This window comes from Lactuca serriola, chromosome 9, assembly GCF_051521515.1.
Source record: "Lactuca serriola cultivar US96UC23 chromosome 9, Lser_US96UC23_V15, whole genome shotgun sequence".
NCBI lineage: Eukaryota > Viridiplantae > Streptophyta > Magnoliopsida > Asterales > Asteraceae > Lactuca > Lactuca serriola.
Genome location: NC_136416.1, coordinates 99,422,743 through 99,442,359, shown reverse-complemented (window position 1 = coordinate 99,442,359; position 19,617 = coordinate 99,422,743). Strand labels below are relative to the sequence as shown.

At 32.6% G+C, this 19,617-nt stretch overlaps 3 protein-coding genes across 3 annotated transcripts; 1 reads left to right on the top strand and 2 right to left on the bottom strand.

Moving 5' to 3' along the window:
* Window positions 1–3,275: 3,275 nt before the first annotated feature.
* On the bottom strand, window positions 3,276–4,874 carry LOC145075012 (F-box protein CPR1-like). The gene is made up of 2 exons (XM_079021313.1): window positions 4,752–4,874; window positions 3,276–4,486 (listed from the first exon to the last, which is right to left on the bottom strand). Exon 2 carries the CDS (start codon window positions 4,418–4,420, stop codon window positions 3,326–3,328), a length of 1,095 nt encoding a protein of 364 aa, XP_078877439.1. The 5' UTR covers window positions 4,421–4,486; window positions 4,752–4,874; the 3' UTR covers window positions 3,276–3,325.
* A 7,692-nt stretch (window positions 4,875–12,566) lies between these two features.
* LOC145075979 (uncharacterized) lies at window positions 12,567–13,241 on the top strand. Its single transcript, XM_079022022.1, has one exon. The coding sequence runs from the start codon at window positions 12,567–12,569 to the stop codon at window positions 13,239–13,241; it is 675 nt and encodes a 224-aa protein (XP_078878148.1).
* A 4,471-nt stretch (window positions 13,242–17,712) lies between these two features.
* Window positions 17,713–19,617, bottom strand: LOC145073511 (F-box protein CPR1-like). Its single transcript, XM_079020059.1, has 2 exons — window positions 19,266–19,617; window positions 17,713–19,025 (listed from the first exon to the last, which is right to left on the bottom strand). The coding sequence occupies exon 2, from the start codon at window positions 18,938–18,940 to the stop codon at window positions 17,849–17,851; it is 1,092 nt and encodes a 363-aa protein (XP_078876185.1). The 5' UTR covers window positions 18,941–19,025; window positions 19,266–19,617; the 3' UTR covers window positions 17,713–17,848.

The window sequence follows — 19,617 nt, the reverse complement described above, 5'->3', positions numbered from 1 at the left end:
TATCATGAAAAGTAAGCAATTAATGGAGATGATTTCTCGTAAAAACCATGATCAGACCCTAATTTCTTACCTCTTGAAAAACCCTAGCTCCAGACAATGAGAATGCTTCAACAGATGGAGTGTTAACGGAGGAGAAACGGAGGAGAGGGGCTTAACAATGTTACCGGTTGCAAATGGGGATGTAACCGGTTGGTTAAGGGGAAACGGTAAAAAACATTAAAATGAAACATGAGGGGCAAATGTCAGGCATCTGTGGCAAAAAAAAAAAATCGATTTTGGGCATAACCAGTTTTTTTATGTAAATTTGGGGACTTTTATGACAAAAACCATTTACTTAATTATGTTAATTTACATAATACATATTAGTCAATTATAACAAAATATAAAAAATAATTTTTAAAAGCAGCTTCAAATGCATTAACAAAGTGTATTTTTAAATTATTCATTAGTTAATTAATAATATTATTAAAATATTTATATAAATATGATAATTAACATAATATATATTAGTCAATTATGTCACGTTGGTTTTTATAGTTACATCAACAAAATGTATATTTTTTTAATTATTTATTAATAATGTATATTTATTAAAATATTTACATGAATATGATAATTTACATAATATATATATATATATATATATATATATATATATATATATATATATTAGTCAATTAATTACAAATGGTTCAAATAATTTTTCAAAAGTAGCTCTGGATACATCAACAAAGTGTATCTTTTAATTATGTATTACTTAACTAGGTGTGAGACACATGTATTACATGAGTTTATTTAAAAGAAAACTAAATATAAAATTCTAAACATTTGATAAGTTTGAATTTATAGGAAAATTGAGAAAATATTAAATTATAAAAACTAAAGTGTTTTTTTTCTTTTTTAAATTTAGACAAATAATTTAAATAAATAAATAAATAAAATTAATGAATCTTTAATTTAGTAAATTTTAAAATTAAAAGGAAAGTTCATTAATGAAATTGATATGCATTTAATATTGCATTTAAATATATTTAGATTTTAATAGAATGAAAAAACTATAAAATGACATGTGGAATAAAATTAATTTAAAATTACCACAAAATTACATATGGCAAAATAAATGAGAATATGACATGTGACAAAAACATCTTTATTTATTAGGGAGGAATATATGTTTATTAAAATGTTTACATAAATATGATAATTAACTTAATATTAGTCAATTATATGTTGGTTTTTGTAATTAAAATTCGTACCTATTCAAATATTTTGGGAAAATGACTTGTAAGGGTAACGAAGTATCAACATTATACAAAAAATACCATTAAACTTTTTTTTTATATACATATCACCAACCAACTATAAAGTTTGTACACATATGACCATTGAACTTTACCTTTGTTAAAAAAATACCATTGCGTTACCGGTGATAGTAGATCAACCGCCACGTGGTTGCTGACATGGATTTTACTGTTTATTATTTACACATTATACCATTAAACTTTTTTTGTACACATTATACCATTAAACTTTTTCTTGTACATATTTTACCATTAAATTTTTTTGTACTCATTTGACCATTAATCTTATATAATTTATTCAAATAAAATAACATTTCAAAAAATACATATTATTACATCAAAATGGGTTTTCCATCATTGTTACTCATTGATTTTGTAAGGTTTGGGGGAGGGGATTTGTTTTTGACAATGATACTAAATACTCCCTTTTGCAACAACATCATACATTTATGTTGGCCATACATCGACCGAAAACCATATGTTGTTTACCCCCCCTCCCCCACGCGCTCTCCCTTCTTGATTAGAAATATGCATTAAAGTTATATTGTTGTTTACCGATAGGAAAATGACTTATAATGGTAAGTTTATTAAAGTTTAGCTAAAATAATGAAGAGTTTATTATTTCTTAGGCACTCTATAGGGAAGTCTCAAGTTCAAACATTGTGGTTTTCAATCGATGTATGACCAACATAAATGTAAGATGTTGTTGCAAAAGGGAGTGCTTAGAATCATTGTAAAAATGTACCCTCTCCCCTAAACATTACGAAATCAGGGAGTAACAATGATGAAAAACCTATTTTTATATAATAACATGTATTTTTTGAAATGTTATTTTTTTAATAAATTATATAAAATTAATGGCAAAATGTGTACAAAAAAGTTTAATGGTAAAATATGTACAAGAAAAAGTTTAATGGTATAATGTGTACAAAAAAAGTTTAATGGTATAATGTTTACATAATAAACAGTAAAATCCATGTCAGCAACCACGTGGCATGACACGTGGCGGTTGACCTACTATCACCGGTAAGGCAATGGTATTTTTTGAACAAAGATAAAGTTTAATGGTCATATGTGTACAAACTTTATAGTTGGTTGGTGATATGTATACAAAAAAAAAGTTTAATGGTATTTTTTGTATAATGTTGATACTTCGTTACCCTTATAAGTCATTTTCCCAAATATTTTTTCAAAAGTAGTTTCAAATGCATCAACAAAGTATATTTTTAAAATATTTATTAATAAATATATATTTATTAAAATATTTACATAAATATGATAATTTATAATTTAATTATAAACCATTAGTAAATTAACAATTTAATTGACATTAGGCCTTCCGAAGCACTCTCCACACACATTACTCCACAACAAGGAGTGTGTTGAGCTTCCAGGTTAGCCACCAGAAACAAACTACCGGTATATTTACCACCTTTTAAAATAAGTTAAAAGAAAAAAGAGAGAAGAAGATGTTACAAAAGAGAAGCCCACTCTGACGGCGTTGTCGAATATGGTGGCGACCACAATCCACCTCGAGAATGTTGGACCGCACCCACCAAAATGATGTGCACAATCATGGTTGTTGCTACCTCAACCACTCCAGAAGGCCTTATTATGTTTTTTTATTAATATAGTTTATGATGTAAAACAAATATTAACAAAATATAGCATAAATATATTCATCTAATAATAAATTAATGTAAATAAATAATCATGAAGTCCATTAATTCAAATATAAGGATATGTTATAATTTTCCACGAGGCCTCGATACCATCTTTGCGGACTGCCTGTGAAGCCACATAGTTAACTACAATGGTTATTTTTGGAAAGATGCTTTTTTTTGGTTATTTTTTGGAAAGTTTGGTTTGAAAGTGGTTAAATTTGTCAAGTTCTCTTATTATTCAGGAATGATAAACAAAGAGCTCAATCAATCTTGTTAAACAAAAGATATAATAGAAAATGAAAAACAAGCATTAAAAAATCCATAATCTTTTCTTCATCAAATCAACATTAAGTCATTAACTCAATACAAAACACATGACACTTGAGGTGAAAGCATACTTTCCACATACACCATAGCATCCCCAAACAATTTCAAATCATGATCACTCATCGCACACCTAAAAACCTTCTTCTTCACATCATAAATCACAAACGATTGCAAATCAATCTCCAAAACAATTTCATCTTCATTTAAAGACCCCAAAGGCATCATATAAGAAATGTTCTGAATCCCCATATTAAGTGGAATTTTAACCAATTTTGACCAAGAGTTGACCACCCCATATTCCTTCATCAACCATATCTCAACATCTGTATACCCAATATCATCACAAATCGCACAAAGACATCCTTGTAAAACACCCAAAACATAACACGGAAGACTTGAATCTTGAGGTGGCAAACAAATCTCTAAAAATGTCTCTTCAGATAAGTCGAATGAAGCTACTAATCTATAATCATCACCATTGCCACTACCATAAGCTAACCAGTGAAGAACACCGTTTAAAAAAGTACCAACTGTATCGATGAAATCATACCTAGATGACACTGATCCACTTCTCCAAGAACTTGTAAGTTTATCGCGTACCTTATGTTTATTGTATCCAGAGTCGCGAGCAAATCGGGGAAATCTTACCACTTTCATGTCATTAGGGTTTTTTGATCCACACCCAAATCCATACACGAATTCGATCCGGTTTGAGCAATGAAGAACTTGTTGAGGTGATTGAAATGGCTTGAAATGTCTTCTGGTTGATGGGTTGTAGATGATTATGTCACGTGTGCCATCGATTAAACATACTAATCCATTGCAAGAGCCCAGAATCTTGATTGAAGTTTTAGGGTTTGGAAATGGGGAATCAAGTTGTAGTGATTCGTTGATGTTATTATAGTTTAAAGACATAAGAGGGGAAGTTGGAAGAAGGATTCGATGTTGGGTTGATGAAGATAGGGCATTTTTAAGATGTGATTTGATGAAATGAGTACCTGTAATTAGCTCCTTCCAATGCTTTGATACGCATCTGAATTGCAATAAGGATTTTACAGGGATTCGAGAAAGGATTTCTTTTACAATCTCATCAGGCAAATATGGATTTGGTATCTCAGTTTCTGACATATTGGAATCTGGACTCGATAATGGCGTTCTTAACAATTACCGACTGCTTTCAGGTGATTGAGAAACCTGCACATGGAAAATATTTGCGTTAAATTAGGGTTCGACGTAACTATAATTTTTTTGCACAAGATCATAAAAAGGATTCCTAAAACTTAATCCAGATTCAATTCATAATCCACATAACAGTGACAACTGCATCCGTATGTATAATGTATAATGATTATTGGATAGAGATGAAATTAAAGAGCAACCTCTGTAAAACTAATTAAAAAAAAAAAAAAAAAACAAACAAGCTTAGGGCTTATGCACAAATAGAGAGGAGAACGCATACCATGAATGTTGTACCCATCAGGAATTGCGTTAGAACTTACAAATTAGAAATGGCAGCATCGGTAGGGAGAACGCATGCCATGGACTTTCGGACATATGAACGGTGTAGAAAGAAGCTATTTTAACCTTATGCTAATAAAATTCAAGACAAAATTGCAAAAATTGTCTTATTTTATTTTTATTTTTTTTTATTTTTTTTGAGTTTTAATCCAAACTCCGATTTTTTTTTAGTTTGGTGGTCCTTTTAAGTTATTTTGTTCGTAGTTTTGGTTCAGTCCAAACTAAAAAGACTATTATATCCTTAATGAATTTATTTTACATTTTTCTTTTACTTATTATTATTATTATTAAATATAAAAGTGGTCTCTCTCTCTCTCTCTCTCTCTCTCTCTCTCTCTCTCTCTCTCTCTTACCCCATGTCTTTTTGTTCTTCCTATAGAACCCACACATACATACACGCTCTAAAGCAAAACACCCAAATCGATTGGAAACCTCATCAAATTTATGCTCAAACCGACATGTAATGGCTTTATTTACTTCCACTCTGGCTTGACTTGTTGGGTTGCTGGAAAAGATTTAGCAGCCAAATTTGAATTCTCCGGCGGCTGTAAAGAAATCGATGAACATACACTACTGTGTAATTAAAAATTGATATGTTCCTCTATGTTGTGGGTATATTAGCAATCATTAAGAGAAATCGAGATTGAGATAGAGGGAGGAAGGAAGGAAGCGACCTTGTTGCTATTGTTTCTGGTACTGATTAATGGTGGTGGTTCCGGTATCGCAGCTGTCGGTGGTTGTTGCAGTGGAGGTCGGTGACGACTATGACCGGAGGTGTTGATTGTGGTACAGAGGTGAAATAGATTCCTCCATCTTTTTTTTTTTTTTTGCTCAGATTCATTTGACCCAAATTGTAGGTGGGTAACTATGGGAATATGCTCATGTAAGTTCTAAAACCTGCAAAAATGTACAATAGAGGTATTCGGAAGGGATGTGAGTGGGATTTGGTTCGTGAAGCCCACCGGTCGATGAGAAAACCATCCAACAGAGCGATTCCTATTTCAAATGGGTTGACATACTATTTTCATGTTCTTATTGTGTGTGTGTATGTGTTTCAATTTTTCAATGTGTGTATTGGACCCCAATCAAGTGTGTGTATTGACTCGAGCAAGTTTGTTGGCAGTTACAGAGGAAAACACCATGAATGGAGATACCCATTTTTGATCAATTTTGCTAATACATATGTCACACCCTGAAAACCGAAGGCGGAAACATTTCCGGGGTTGACTCCACGTTGAGTATCAAATCCAATGTACATAGTAAGTAAAGTAAATCAACCATTACATTACATAAATGAAAGTTATACATTTGTTTCAAAAGCATAAGTTATACATGTGATACATATCATATATAAACAATACGAAATGAGTCTTCTACGCACTCCTTCTTCACCAAAAGAGATCGTCGGGTACCTGTCTAATGTGAACTTGAGAATACAAGCGGTTTGAAAATCAGCATAAAGCTGGTAAGTTCATAAGCGGTTTTGTTTTCTGAAAATGTACGAGTTCCCTTAGTTTTCTGAAAACGTGGTTATCCAAGAAAATCCCATATTTTCTTATGTAAAGTTAATTTCCATATCCGAAAAGTAAAGTAAACGATGTACAATGAAAACACACTTGTTCTTGTGAATTGTAGTTCAGTTATTTAACTTATTACACTTTTCTGATTACATACTACTGTTACTCAGGAAAATCCTATATTTTCCTATATGTGCGTGTGTGAGCTGTTACTGATTCTGTTTGTACAAACTGTTACCGGTTCCGATTATGTTCAATGTTGTCCCCAGGAAAACCCCATGTTTTCCTGACTGTGTGTGTGTGAATTATTACCAATTCTGATTTTGTTCGATGTTCTTCCCAGGAAAACCCCATGTTTCCCTGACTGTGTGTGTGTATCTTTACCGGTTCTGGTTATATTCAATGTTCTTCTCAGGAAAACCCCATGTTTTCCTAAATGTGTGTGTACTGTTACCAATCCTGTGTATGCTAACTGTTACCGATTCCGAATATGTTCAATGTTATCCCCAGGAAAACCCCATGTTCTCCTGACTGTGTGTATGTGTGTGCCTGACATCCTTGAACGTACATTAGTTTTATTACGTACATAAAACTAATAAATACTCGTAAAGTGTTAATAATCCTGATTGTGAGTCCTTAACCATACTCAGACTAGATATGACTCGGACCAGGGTCAATATCCTTTTTATGACTTTCGTCACCCTTGAACCTTTCGGTTCGGCTGTAGCTAGCAGCCAGGTGTGGGATTGTCAGTCCCGTATAGATCTATACACTCAAGCCACGCTCTCCTACGTTCGGAGATTCTGGTTACAGGGTTAGTCCTCCACTATCTCGTGCCAAGGAAGTGTTACGAGGACGTGTCTCCAATCTTTAAGATTCCTCTTTACTTTTCGACTAGGAAAGTAGTATTTACGACCAGTTAAGTTCTAACATACCTGCCCTTTACACTCGAGCCTAGGTGTTTTATTAAGGACATTACACTCGAGCCTAGGTATTATCTAATGATGACTGTCCTTTACACTCGATCCTAGGTGTATTATTAAGGACGTTACAAATGATATATGTGTTATCTTTATGATGATTGTCCTTTACACTCGATCCTAGGTGTATTATTAAGGACATTACAATTGATTTGTGTATTATGATGGTGTTTATCTATCACACTCGATCCTAGGTGTATTGTTAAGGACATACAGATGTTTTATGTTTTCTGATGGTGTCTGTCTTTTATACTCGAACCTTAGTGTTTTATTACAGACATTACAATGGTTTATGTGTTCTATCAGTTTAAATGTGAACAATCAAATATAAAGTATACAATACGTCAATGTATAATAAGAATTGGAAATCGGGTTATAACAAACAACTCTGCAAGTTAAAACAGTTTGTTAAAAGGTTTTCAATTCTAAAAAATGTACAATTATGAAACCATTTAACTGAAAGCATGTGATTGACTACAAGATATTCTTGTACTTTTGCTTGTATTCCCCCCCTGAAAACATTGAAAAACCATTGAAAAAGGGTAGGGGTATGAACTCACCGGACGCGGAAGTGTGTCGATTTTCGGATGCTAAACGTCGAATCGATGCTTGATAACACGCGAGGTTCCTATGTAATATGAAATGGCATACAAATATATCTAATTAAATTCATAAACTCTAATTAGATATGAAGTCACACTCCAACGAACGAAAACACCTCAAAACGGGTGTTTGGAGTGACCCGGGTGACATCTACGGACGGGAATTGAAGCGAGGGACTTGGGATTTGAGTTTACTCCCCAGGAGTAAACTCCCTAATGAGTTTACGGCCTATACACCACTCACACATGAGTTCACGGCCGTGAACTCATGTTGGCAAGATTTATGGTGCTTAAAGGGTCATAAATGGCTATTATCACTTGGAAAGGGTTGGAACAATTTTACCTAAGGCTTGGAATGAATTAAAATCACCAAATACAACAATTAAGGGAGTTTATGGCCTTGGCATGGAGCCTATGGCCGTAAACTCTCATATTCCCTTGAATATATGTTTTTAAGGTCCCAAAGTTAATCACATGTGATTCTAAAAATTCCTACAAGCCTTGAAATGATTTTTGGGCACAATATGACATGCTTTTTGGAGTTTACGGCCTTAGAGCACCTTCTATGGCCGTAAACTCTCAAATGAAGAGTTTTGATGTGTTTAAAGCCCTTAAACTATTTTTGGTTGGTTCTATGATTTATTCCAAGTCTTTTGGTGGTGTTGGATGGCTTTCTAACACCTTGAAAATGAGTTTACACCCATGATTGAGGAGTTTACGGCCCAAGCACATGCCTTGGCCGTAAACTCATACAAACCTCTCAAAATTCATGTCTAAGTTGTTTTAGGTCCATTACCAATATTCTAAAAGTCGTATCTAAGTCTTGTTTGAGCCATGGAAGGGTTTAAGGGCTTAAAAACCCTTTAAATATGGGTTTACGGCCTAAGCACCATCCTGGGCCGTAAAATCATATATAAGGCTCTAAATCATGGTTTGAGGCATTCTAGTTCCATTTCATTAAGTCATCTAACCATATTCAAGGTCTAATTGTGGTTTGGAAGGGTTTTGTTGCTTCAAAACCCCCATTTATATGAGTTTACGGCCTAGGACTGTTCTAGGGCTGTAAACTCATGATAATGGTCCTAATCCATGGTTTAAACTCGAATTTGAAGGCTCAATATGATGCAAAATGAATATAGGAAGGTACCTTGAAGATTTGAGACCTTAAACTTGAGATTTGGACTTTAATTCTAGTTTGAGGAGAGAGGTTGGAGTGAAAGTTGTAGAATGGAGCAAAAGCTTCAAAATGAAGACTTGGATCACTTTAAATAGTGTCCAAGTTCGGGACACGGTATAATTCTACCCGATACCGGCGTTAGACGGGGCTTTTGGTCGCACCCGACCAATTTGCCGTAACCCGATATGGTTGATTCTAGAAATGTTCCGATCATTAATATGAGACGTTAGAATAAGTTCTAAGGGTATTAAGACACTTATTAAGTCACAAAATAAAATCCACATTAATGACTTAATAAAATATCGGAATTGGAAACGAAATCGGAAACGGCGATTGGATGATCAGAACGAGTCGCGAGAAGGGTTACATTTAGGGATATGAATTTCGGGTTGTTACGACATACTTGCAGATATCATTTTGATTTAGGTGTTTTTCAATCGAAAACACTTCTTATCACCCTCATAGATCCACCGCTCCACCCGAATTGTCTTTTCATTTACATTATGATTTCATTTTGAAAATATAGTTTTCTCTAAGTTATTAAAGATTGGTTGATCATTGAAGATAAGAGAAATGTGAATCCATGGTTGCAGCAGGTGGGTATACGAGAGAGAGAGAGAGAGGTCCTCTATTATTTTTTAATTGTTAAAATAAATAAATAAATATTAAATTTAAAGAATATGAAAGAAAAATGAAAAATAAATACCCCAAGGGTATTATAGTCATTTCAGTTTTCAAAAGGACTATTTTCAAATACAAACTAGTCCAAAAGGACCACGAAGCCAAAAAAACCATGGTTTAGACTAAAACCCTAAGAAAATATATACCTTAGGGACCATTTTTGCAGTTTTGTCTAAATTCAAAATTCAATAACATATGTTGAATGTACTCGATGGTGAATACTTATTTAGACTATATTTGAGGTATTAGATCAAAAAGTAGTTATTAGTTGATAGCTGAAAAGCTAGCTTGCTAGTTTATAAGTTAATTGATGAAAAATGATATTTGATAAAGATTAATTGATAAAATAATATAAAAGGGCATTTAGAAAATGTGGCGCGCCAAACACAAGTAGCTTTTATAAAGCTAAATTTTAAGCTATTTTTTGTTTGTCAAACATGACAACTTAAAAAACTCGAAAAATAAGCTATTTATCAGCTAGTTGTGGCGTGCCAAATAAAACCTAAAATGATATTTTTGACTTTCATATCACCTTCTAACAATTTTTGCAACATATTTAACATTTTATCAGGTATTATTGGCCATTACTGGCCATCAAAGAAAAATGTGCACGTTGTAGAAAAAATAATGAATAAATTGTATGAACTTGTATAAAAATATTTAGATCATGTTGTGGGGTTGGATATCCCAAAAGCAATTGACTGACATTAAATAACTACTAAACTTATTTATAAACAACATAAAATTACTGTAACCAACGTATTTCCAAAATATCTCATTTGTCCATGAAAACAAGAAATGAATATTTACTTCTTTAGTCAATAGCAACTTACCTTGAGGTAAAAAAACATATTTATGGATATTTAGAACAAATGGGTCTTTTGCAACCAAATTATCCCTGATTTTTAGTACTTTATTTTGCCTCCCTTTCTCAACCAAGTTATGTGGTCTTTAAGGAAACCCTATGTCGACTTCAACTCATTTCGCTTTTATTTCCAATTTGAGGACTTCCAGTTGTGGTAATCTTCAAAGGTCAACTAATGTCTTATTATGAAGACTTTCTTTTATGAATATGTTCGGCTCGGATGGAGACAAATACACAAATTATAGGAAAAGTTTCATTTCCCCCCTTTTTGTGTAATCACGATCACCCATTGTAGAACATGTACCATCATTTCATTCAAGATTGTCTGGGTGTTATTGTTCTTGGTTTAATGGCAATTCGAACATAAATCACCTAAAAAGATTTATCAACATAACATCAACAACAAACAAGAAGTTCAAACCAACATTTAAACCTTGTATAAGTTTCAAATCATTTATATGAGTTTCGAAGTTGTTCGATATAAAGGCAAAAAATTCAAATTGGATTCTCAATACATCTCAAGACCAGTATATTCCAAGTTTGACGACATACTAAACATTTATACATAAAAATAATACATTAATACTATAAAGCTTAAAAAATATATACAATATAAAATTCAAAGATTGTTTATATGAGTTTCGAAACAATTTAAAGATAATGACAAATTTTAAAAACTCTTTTTCATGATATATAAAAAAACAAGACCACTATATACAAAGTTTTATGAGTTAGCAAACACTATCTAACATATCCACACAACTAAAAAAACATACAAACTATTAAAAACAAAGAGTTTCAGACTTGTTTATAGTGTCCTCAAAATCATTTTTTGTTTGTAAAAACATCAAAATACCATTGTATATGTTTTATGTCCATATAATATTTGTATACAAAACTAACGATTAATAGCTACAACAAAAATAATAATAAGACTTTCGAGATTCTTATAAAACAGTTCGAAAGTACAACCGTTTGAAATATTTCAAAAACAAGATAAAATGGAAATGTTAACACTTGTAAAATAGTTTATACGGTACAAGGTACAAGGCGTAGTGTTGATATATATATATATATATATATATATATATATATATATATATACATATATATATATATATATATATATAGAGAGAGAGAGAGAGAGAGAGAGAACCAATCGTTTAAGAATTCATCGTACATTGATCCATCCACATAAAGTACAACATATATTTATAACTATTTGACAGGTTGGATTGGATAAAAGATACATGTTTTATCTCTTTTATATGGATATAATTAATTTTTTAAGAGTAGACGGTATGAGCCTCAACGAGCAATGACGAGGCTAAGGTGGCACACGAAAACGCCGTCTTGACGTGCGATGTTAAACAAATATCGTGAGGAAGGACACAAACATCTATATCGCGATTACTTTGCAGATAATTATGTATACGGGTCGAAGGACTTCAAAAGAAGATTTCGTTTGAGTAGGGATGTGTTCCTATGGATCGCCAACGTCTTGGAAAGCCGATATCGCTTCTTTACTATACTTTTATACTAAATAAATAAAAATCTAGTACAAGTTTCTTTAATTTTACAACATATGCAATATATATTTAAACTGTAGTTAATTTATGTTTAGGTATGAATTTTTTACAATTAAGATATGATGTTAGAGGTAGACGAGGGTTTACAACATTGCAGAAATGTGTTGCGGCTATTCGTTTGATGACTATGGGGGAGTCACCCGACACCATGGACGACTATATGAGAATGTCCGAAAGAACCGCAAGGGAGAGTTTGTATACATTGTCAAGGGGTGTTGCTGAAACATTTGGAGACGTGTATTTGTGGAAACCTTCATTGCATGATATGCAAGAATTGTATGCGGTGCATGAAGAACGTCCTGGGTTTCTCGGAATGATCGGAAGCATTGATTGCACACACTGGAAATGAAAAAATTGTCTGGTAGCATGGAAAGGGCAATACGCAAGTGGTTATCACGAATCACCTTCATTGGTTTTAGAGGATGTTGCTTCTCAAGATTTATGAATTTGGCATGCATTTTTTGGGGTTGCGCCGTTGCGGGTTCCAACAACGACGTCAACGTTCTTGATCAGTCGCCAATATTCGACGATCTTTTGAATGGAAAGGCCTCGGATGCTCATTTCACGGTGGATGGAAATGAATACAAATATGGGTATTACCTTACAAATGGAATATATCCTCAATATTCCACATTCGTGAAGGCATTCCGCCACCCGGTTGAAGAACGAGACAAAAATTTTAAGAGAAGACAAGAAGGAGCACGTAAGGATGTGGAACATGATTTTGGAGTGATGAAGGCAAAGTGGCATATAGTTGAACATGCAACACAACCATTGGATTTAGAAACTCTACGATATATCATGTATGCATGTATCATTATGTATAACATGGTAGTAGAAGATAAAGGGAGAAATATTGCACATTATATCCCAACGGAGCCCAGACACGTTCAGTTTCAACCAGGAACAACAGATTATTTGCATCAAGTTATTAACATTCATGACGCAAATAAACACAAACAACTTCGAGAGGACTTAACGAATTATATTTTCTATGGTAATAATAACGATAACGAATAACATTTAGTTTTTTTAAAAAAATGTTTTTTTTAGTGAACAGCGTTGTATTTGTTTTTTTTTTTTTTTTTTTTTGAATTTGGATGTTGTAATTTAATTTTAATGTTATTTTTAATCTTTAAAAATTGTTTTTATTATATGTTATTTATAAATTTTAAACATTATGTTTTATTTTAAAAATATTTGTTTAAATTAAAAAAATAAAAAAAAAGATAAAAAAATTATAAAATGGAAAAAAATTGGTGTTATAACAAGAAGCAACATGGTGATCATTTCCTCACTTGGTGTTATAACACCATTGATGATGTGACATGTAAGTTGGCACCAAAACGATGTTACATTTAGTTGCCTACACGTAATGCTCTAAATGGAGATTATAAAAATATGTAAGACTCGACAATTGTACCGCAATAATGGAGTTTGAAACTCCTAATATAGCTCAGAACCGTCCAAATTCTAAACTTGACACTTTTATCATTTTTTAAAAGAATGGTCAAACATTATATATGATCACTAAAAGTTGTCATTTTCGTTAATATCCTGTTCTTATTTATATATATATATATATATATATATATATATATATATATATATATATATATATATATATATATATATATATAGGGCTATGTTATTTTGTTTTTTACATTTATTGTGTACTAGAATGCACCAATAGGAATTTAATAAATTAAAAAATTATTTAATTAAATAAATATAGATATTAAATGATTTCCATAATTATATGTATATTAAATGATATCCATAATTATAATTCTTTTTTTATGGAAACTAATTAAATCTATTATTAATGTCAGCAATGACATTCTTTCAGAATGAATTCGTATCTACGTTTTTATATATGAGTTCTAATTTTGTTTCATGACTCATTCACTTAAAATACAATAAAATTACATGGAATATGAAGAACGAGAGTGTATTTTACTAGAATACACTCTCATTCTGCTGGAATACACTGTCATTCTTTTAGATATGAATTCATTCTAAAAGAATATTGCTGTTGAAATTAATCACAAATTTAATTGGTTTCCATAAAAATGAGTTATAAATATGGATAGCATTTAATATACATATAATTAATACTAAATTACTATTGGTGCATTCTAGCACACAATAGATGTGAGAAACATTTGAACATATCTCTCTCTCTCTCTCTCTCTCTATATATATATATATATATATATATATATATATATATATATATATATATAGTAATTTACAACTACATGATGAACAGTACTCTGTTCCTATTGGACCAATTTTTTTTTTCTTTTTTCTTTTTCTGTCTATTTTTGCTTATTTGTTTTGGTAACCGCCTTTGATTCTACTACGTGTCCTTCGTCGCCGGTGTAAACCAATAGAAAAATGGTTAGTGTCAACGACGTTTATCGTTTCTATTCTCCCATTTTATCCAATGCTCCAGAGGCAACTCTTCAAATCGGTTGGCCCTCCTTCTCTTCCGATCAGTTTTCTCCACTGCTTTCTCATTAGCACACCACCACCGTCTCCAACCCCTTCTAGTCGTTACCTCTTCTTTCTATCCATTTCTTCTTTAAGTTTTTCGCATCATCTTCTCTCGCTATCTAAAGCAGCGATCTCCGCTTCCTCCCATTACCGTATGAACCACCGCCACATCCTCTCTTTCTCTACATCTAACTGATTTTCCAAAAACCCGTCAGCTACACCGATCGATTTCCGTTTACCCCACAACAACCACTTGACGATGATGGATTTCGACGCGCTGAGGCCCTCGCCGGTAATATTTGTTACCTGAAGTATCTTCCCAAACGATGATTTTTTTTTGGAACCCACATGTTGAAGTTTGTAAACTTTCATTTTTGAGGTAATTTTCGATTTTGTTCTTCATCTACCTATTTCTTTACTTTCTTTTTGTTCTTTTGTCTTAGAAACCTCTTGTCATTTAAACGGACTATTTTTTCAGTGTATATGTGTATGTACAAGAGGATTATTGACCTTCAGGTGGCAGCAACAGAAAAGACAATTGATACAAGAATTGCTTATGTCGGTGCTCAAGGTTGGGAGTATAATTGGACGGGAAGGAGATATAATCAAAAAGATGTGAGAAGCCACCAAAGCTCGAATTCGCGTACTCGACGCTCCTGTTGGTACCCATGACCACATTGTAAGTTGTTTCCAAATTCTTCTCTTCAGTTTCAACCTGTAAATCTCGAATCTTTTCATTTAATTCAAGTGTTCTTTCACCTCTATTGAATTCGAGAAGCTCTACACTAATTTAGGGTTCATAATCACGCAAGTTTTACTTTCTGTATGTGAGATATAAACGTAGTTAGCCATAATACTTTTGGTTACCTCATCGGGTCTTAATCTCTGGCAAAGAAGAAACAAAGGCACCTCTCTCACCTGTCATGGATGCTGTAATAAGAGTATTTAAAAGTATTAATGGATTTCCAGAGAACGAATGTGAAAGTATTGCATCGGTACCATTTTGTTCAATCTGATTGTTGGTGCCATCAATGCAAGCCATCAGTCTGATTGGATTTGAAAACATGCTCTTAACACATAAGGTATTGGAAATTTTGATAAATCAAGGGTGTTTATGTATTTTTAATTGGTATTTTAGTTTGCAGTTTGGTGTTTTTCCGGTGTTTATGGTAGATGTAACCCCATCACCATTGAAGTCTCATGCAAGAAATATGAGATTCTTTCAAGGATATGGTATTGATCCTGCAAGCTTATCAATATCAAATGGTACTTCTGTTGAAAGAAATAAAAAGTTCTCAAAATGCGTTCAAGAAGGTGTGGTTAGTATCTGTATTTTGTTATAGGTTGGAGTTATTTATCACAAAAAAAATGTTTTACCATGAAAGTAATTATATTTTCTTAACAATAAATTTGACCTTTTTTTCTATGTGAACAAGCCTCCTACTTTCGAGAAGATTTGTTCAATTGCATACCATATAAGAATTCAGAGCTCCATCAGGTGAAGGAATATGAGGCGGATTGTTATAATTATAAGATTTAGAGGTCTGTTTGGGTTTTGTTGTCGTTCTATTTAGGGTTATTTTTGGGTGAATTTTGTTATTACTTTGAAGGAACACCGATTCATTTTTATAATTTCCTTGACTTCTATGTTGTTGTAAATGATACGACCCCTAATTGCATTGGTCAAAAGGTGAGCCTATGGTAGTCAATGATGTGCTTTCAACTCCCATAGGGCTAAGAATGAATGTGCAGTTTCGTCTCTAATCTAAATGACATCTTTACCCTTTTACCTAAAAATGAGAGTAAAGTTACGGCACTATAAACAAATATGTCCCTTTTGTAACAAGCTTTTACGTTCTGCATGAACAAAGAGTGTAAGTGACCATTTTACCCCTCTAATCCAAAAAAAATTGATTATTTAGTTTATTTATGTTAACGCAGAGGTTGGTTTATGGGGCAAAAGCGGAAGCAACAATTGCAATTGAGTTTGATGATTTCATTACAGATGCACTAAGAGGTACTGGATTTTATGAAAAGGCTCATCGGAGATTAACAAAACAGATGGAAATGGAGCTTTTATTGCAGAACAACTATTTGAGAACACCAAAGCCAAAATCTCCATGTATTGATTACATTTCATACATTTTAACATTTCACATTTTCAACATTATTATTATTATTATTATTATTATTTCTTCGTTGTTCTCAACAATTGATTACAGAATCTCAACTAAAATCTCAACCGTCCTTTCATTAAACACTATATCTATATGTAATTGTTTTTATGAACTAATTTCAAATTCAAAAAGGTTTAACAGGTTACATATTGTGCCTAAATCGGTAGACAAACTATTTTACTCCTGTTTAGAAGCGACAAATAGATAAACTGCGACATTTCATAGCGGTATCAATATTACCATTTTGCCCTTGATCTCTAATATGACACATTTTTACAACTATATATATAAAGCAGTAAAAAAACTCAAACACAGAGTAATTTAACTAAAACAAAGGTAACGTGTAAACGCAAATAATTGGTGTAAATTCTATTAAACACCATGAAATCCTTTAGTAATTTAACTGAAAATTTACCTAAAAGATATAAGAAGAATCACAAAAGATACAAGGGTGATGAATGACTTTATTTTTGGACGAAATGTAACATCGGGATCAACTCAGTTGTGTAACCAACCCCGCAACGCGGGATTCTTCCATAGTTTTAATATTATATCTAATGGAATCTACGAAGCATAATAAATTTATTTAAGCACAAAGCAATTTCATTGTTATAAACTTTGAGGAGTTTTTTCAAAACAATATATCCCAATACCGATGTTTTATCATTTTTGAATAAGAACATCTTCCTTTCTTTTAAAATCAAAAGTTGAGATATTTTTATAGTATTTCAACAAATCAAGAGGAAACAGTTGTCCATTTATTATAACTCATAGATTTTTCAAAATACAACACATATGGAAATACAATGCTCAGATAAGAAATATATATGAAAGTATAATTCTATAATAAAAAATAGAAAGTGGGTTTCATATAAATATCAAGACCTATAAAAAAAGATGGATAAAAATTTAATAGCACCCTATATGAAACATTATTATATTCTTTAAAAACTAATGCATCACATACAAGACTTCAGGTGAAAGCAAAGTCTCCACATACACCACCGCATCTCCAAACAATATCAATTCTTTAGCACTCGTGACATGCCTAAACATCTTCTTCTTAGCATCATAAATCACAAACGATTGCAAATTAATCTCCAGAAGAACTTCATCATCATTTAAGGACCTCAAATGCCTCATATACGAAATGTTCTCAATCCCAGTATAAAGTGGAATTTTAACAAATATTTTCCAAGAGTCAACCACCCCATATTCCTCCATCAACCATACCTCAACTTCTGTATAACAAATAGCATTACAAAGTGCAGAAAGACATCCATGTAAAACACCCAAAACGTAACACGGAAGGTTTGAATCTTGATTTGGCAAACAAATGTCCAAAAATGTCTCTTCAGATACATTAAATGAAGCTATTAATCTATAATCATCATTATTGCCACTTCGATGCGCTAACCAATGAAGAACACCATTTAAAAAAGTACCAACTGTATCAATAAAATCATAGGAAGAACTAGAAGTAGTAATTTTATCGTGTTCCTTAAATTTATTGTATTTAAAGTCACGAGCAAATCGGGGGAATCTAATCATTCTCATGTCATTCGGGTTCGACCCACACCCACACCCGAATCCGTATACGAATTCAACCCGGTTTGAGAAATAAAGAGCTTGTTGGGCTAATTGAAAGGGCTTGAAATGTCTTCTGGTTGATGGGTTGTAGATTATCATGTCTCTTGTGTCATCCATTAAACATACCAAACCATTACATGAACCCATAATCTTGGTGTGAGCTTTTGGGTTCAAAAAAGGGCAATGAATTTCTGTTGATTCGTAGATGTTGTTTGGTGATGGGTTATAGCTTAATGATAGAAGAGGGGAAGATGGAATGAGGATTCGATGTTGGGTTGATGAAGATAATGCGTGTTTAAGGTGTGATTTGATAAAATCGGTATTTGCAATTACATCTTTCCAATGTTTTGATACGCATCTGAATTGCAATAAGGATTTCACAGGGAGTCGAGAAAGGATTTCCTTTATAATCTCGTTGGGTAAATATGCATTTTGTATCTCACTTTCTGACATATTGGATTATACCTTATAGTGTTGCTAATCTCCCTTTAATTATTTTGTTCAACAACTACCAATTCCTTTCAGGTGATTGAAAAATCTGTGTTATAAGATACAAAGAGATGATATGCTTGAGTACGATATTTCAGAAAGCAATAACAAACATAAGCAAACATGAAGATGAAAGGTATAGAAATATATAGAATCATAAGGAATTCCTAAAACTAACAGATTCGTTCATAAACATCATATGCAAAAATGCTTCGGAGCGAATGAAAATTATTCGATAGAGTTGAAATTAAAGAGCAAAAACTGTATCTCGAAATAGAAACAAAGATACCTATGCGGGAACTGAGGAGGAGAACGCATAACATGAACACTGTATTGGAGATACGGTGGAAGCAACACTTGCGCAGGGTGATTAAGGGTTGAATTGAGATTTGAGAAGTTAGAATTAGGTATTGAAGAAGATCAGGAAGCGAATAAAGAAGAGAAGAGGAGAAATGAAGGAGAAGAAGTGAAGAAGTGAAGAAGGAAGCAGTTTCATTCATATCACATAGAAAAGAAAAAGACAAAATTACAGATTCTCGTACGTTTGCCCTAAATACGGCGCACCTTTGTCTTAACACGTGCTGAACACGTTTCAATACGTCCCCCTACATGTGGATCAGGGGATGTATGTGTAAGAGGGC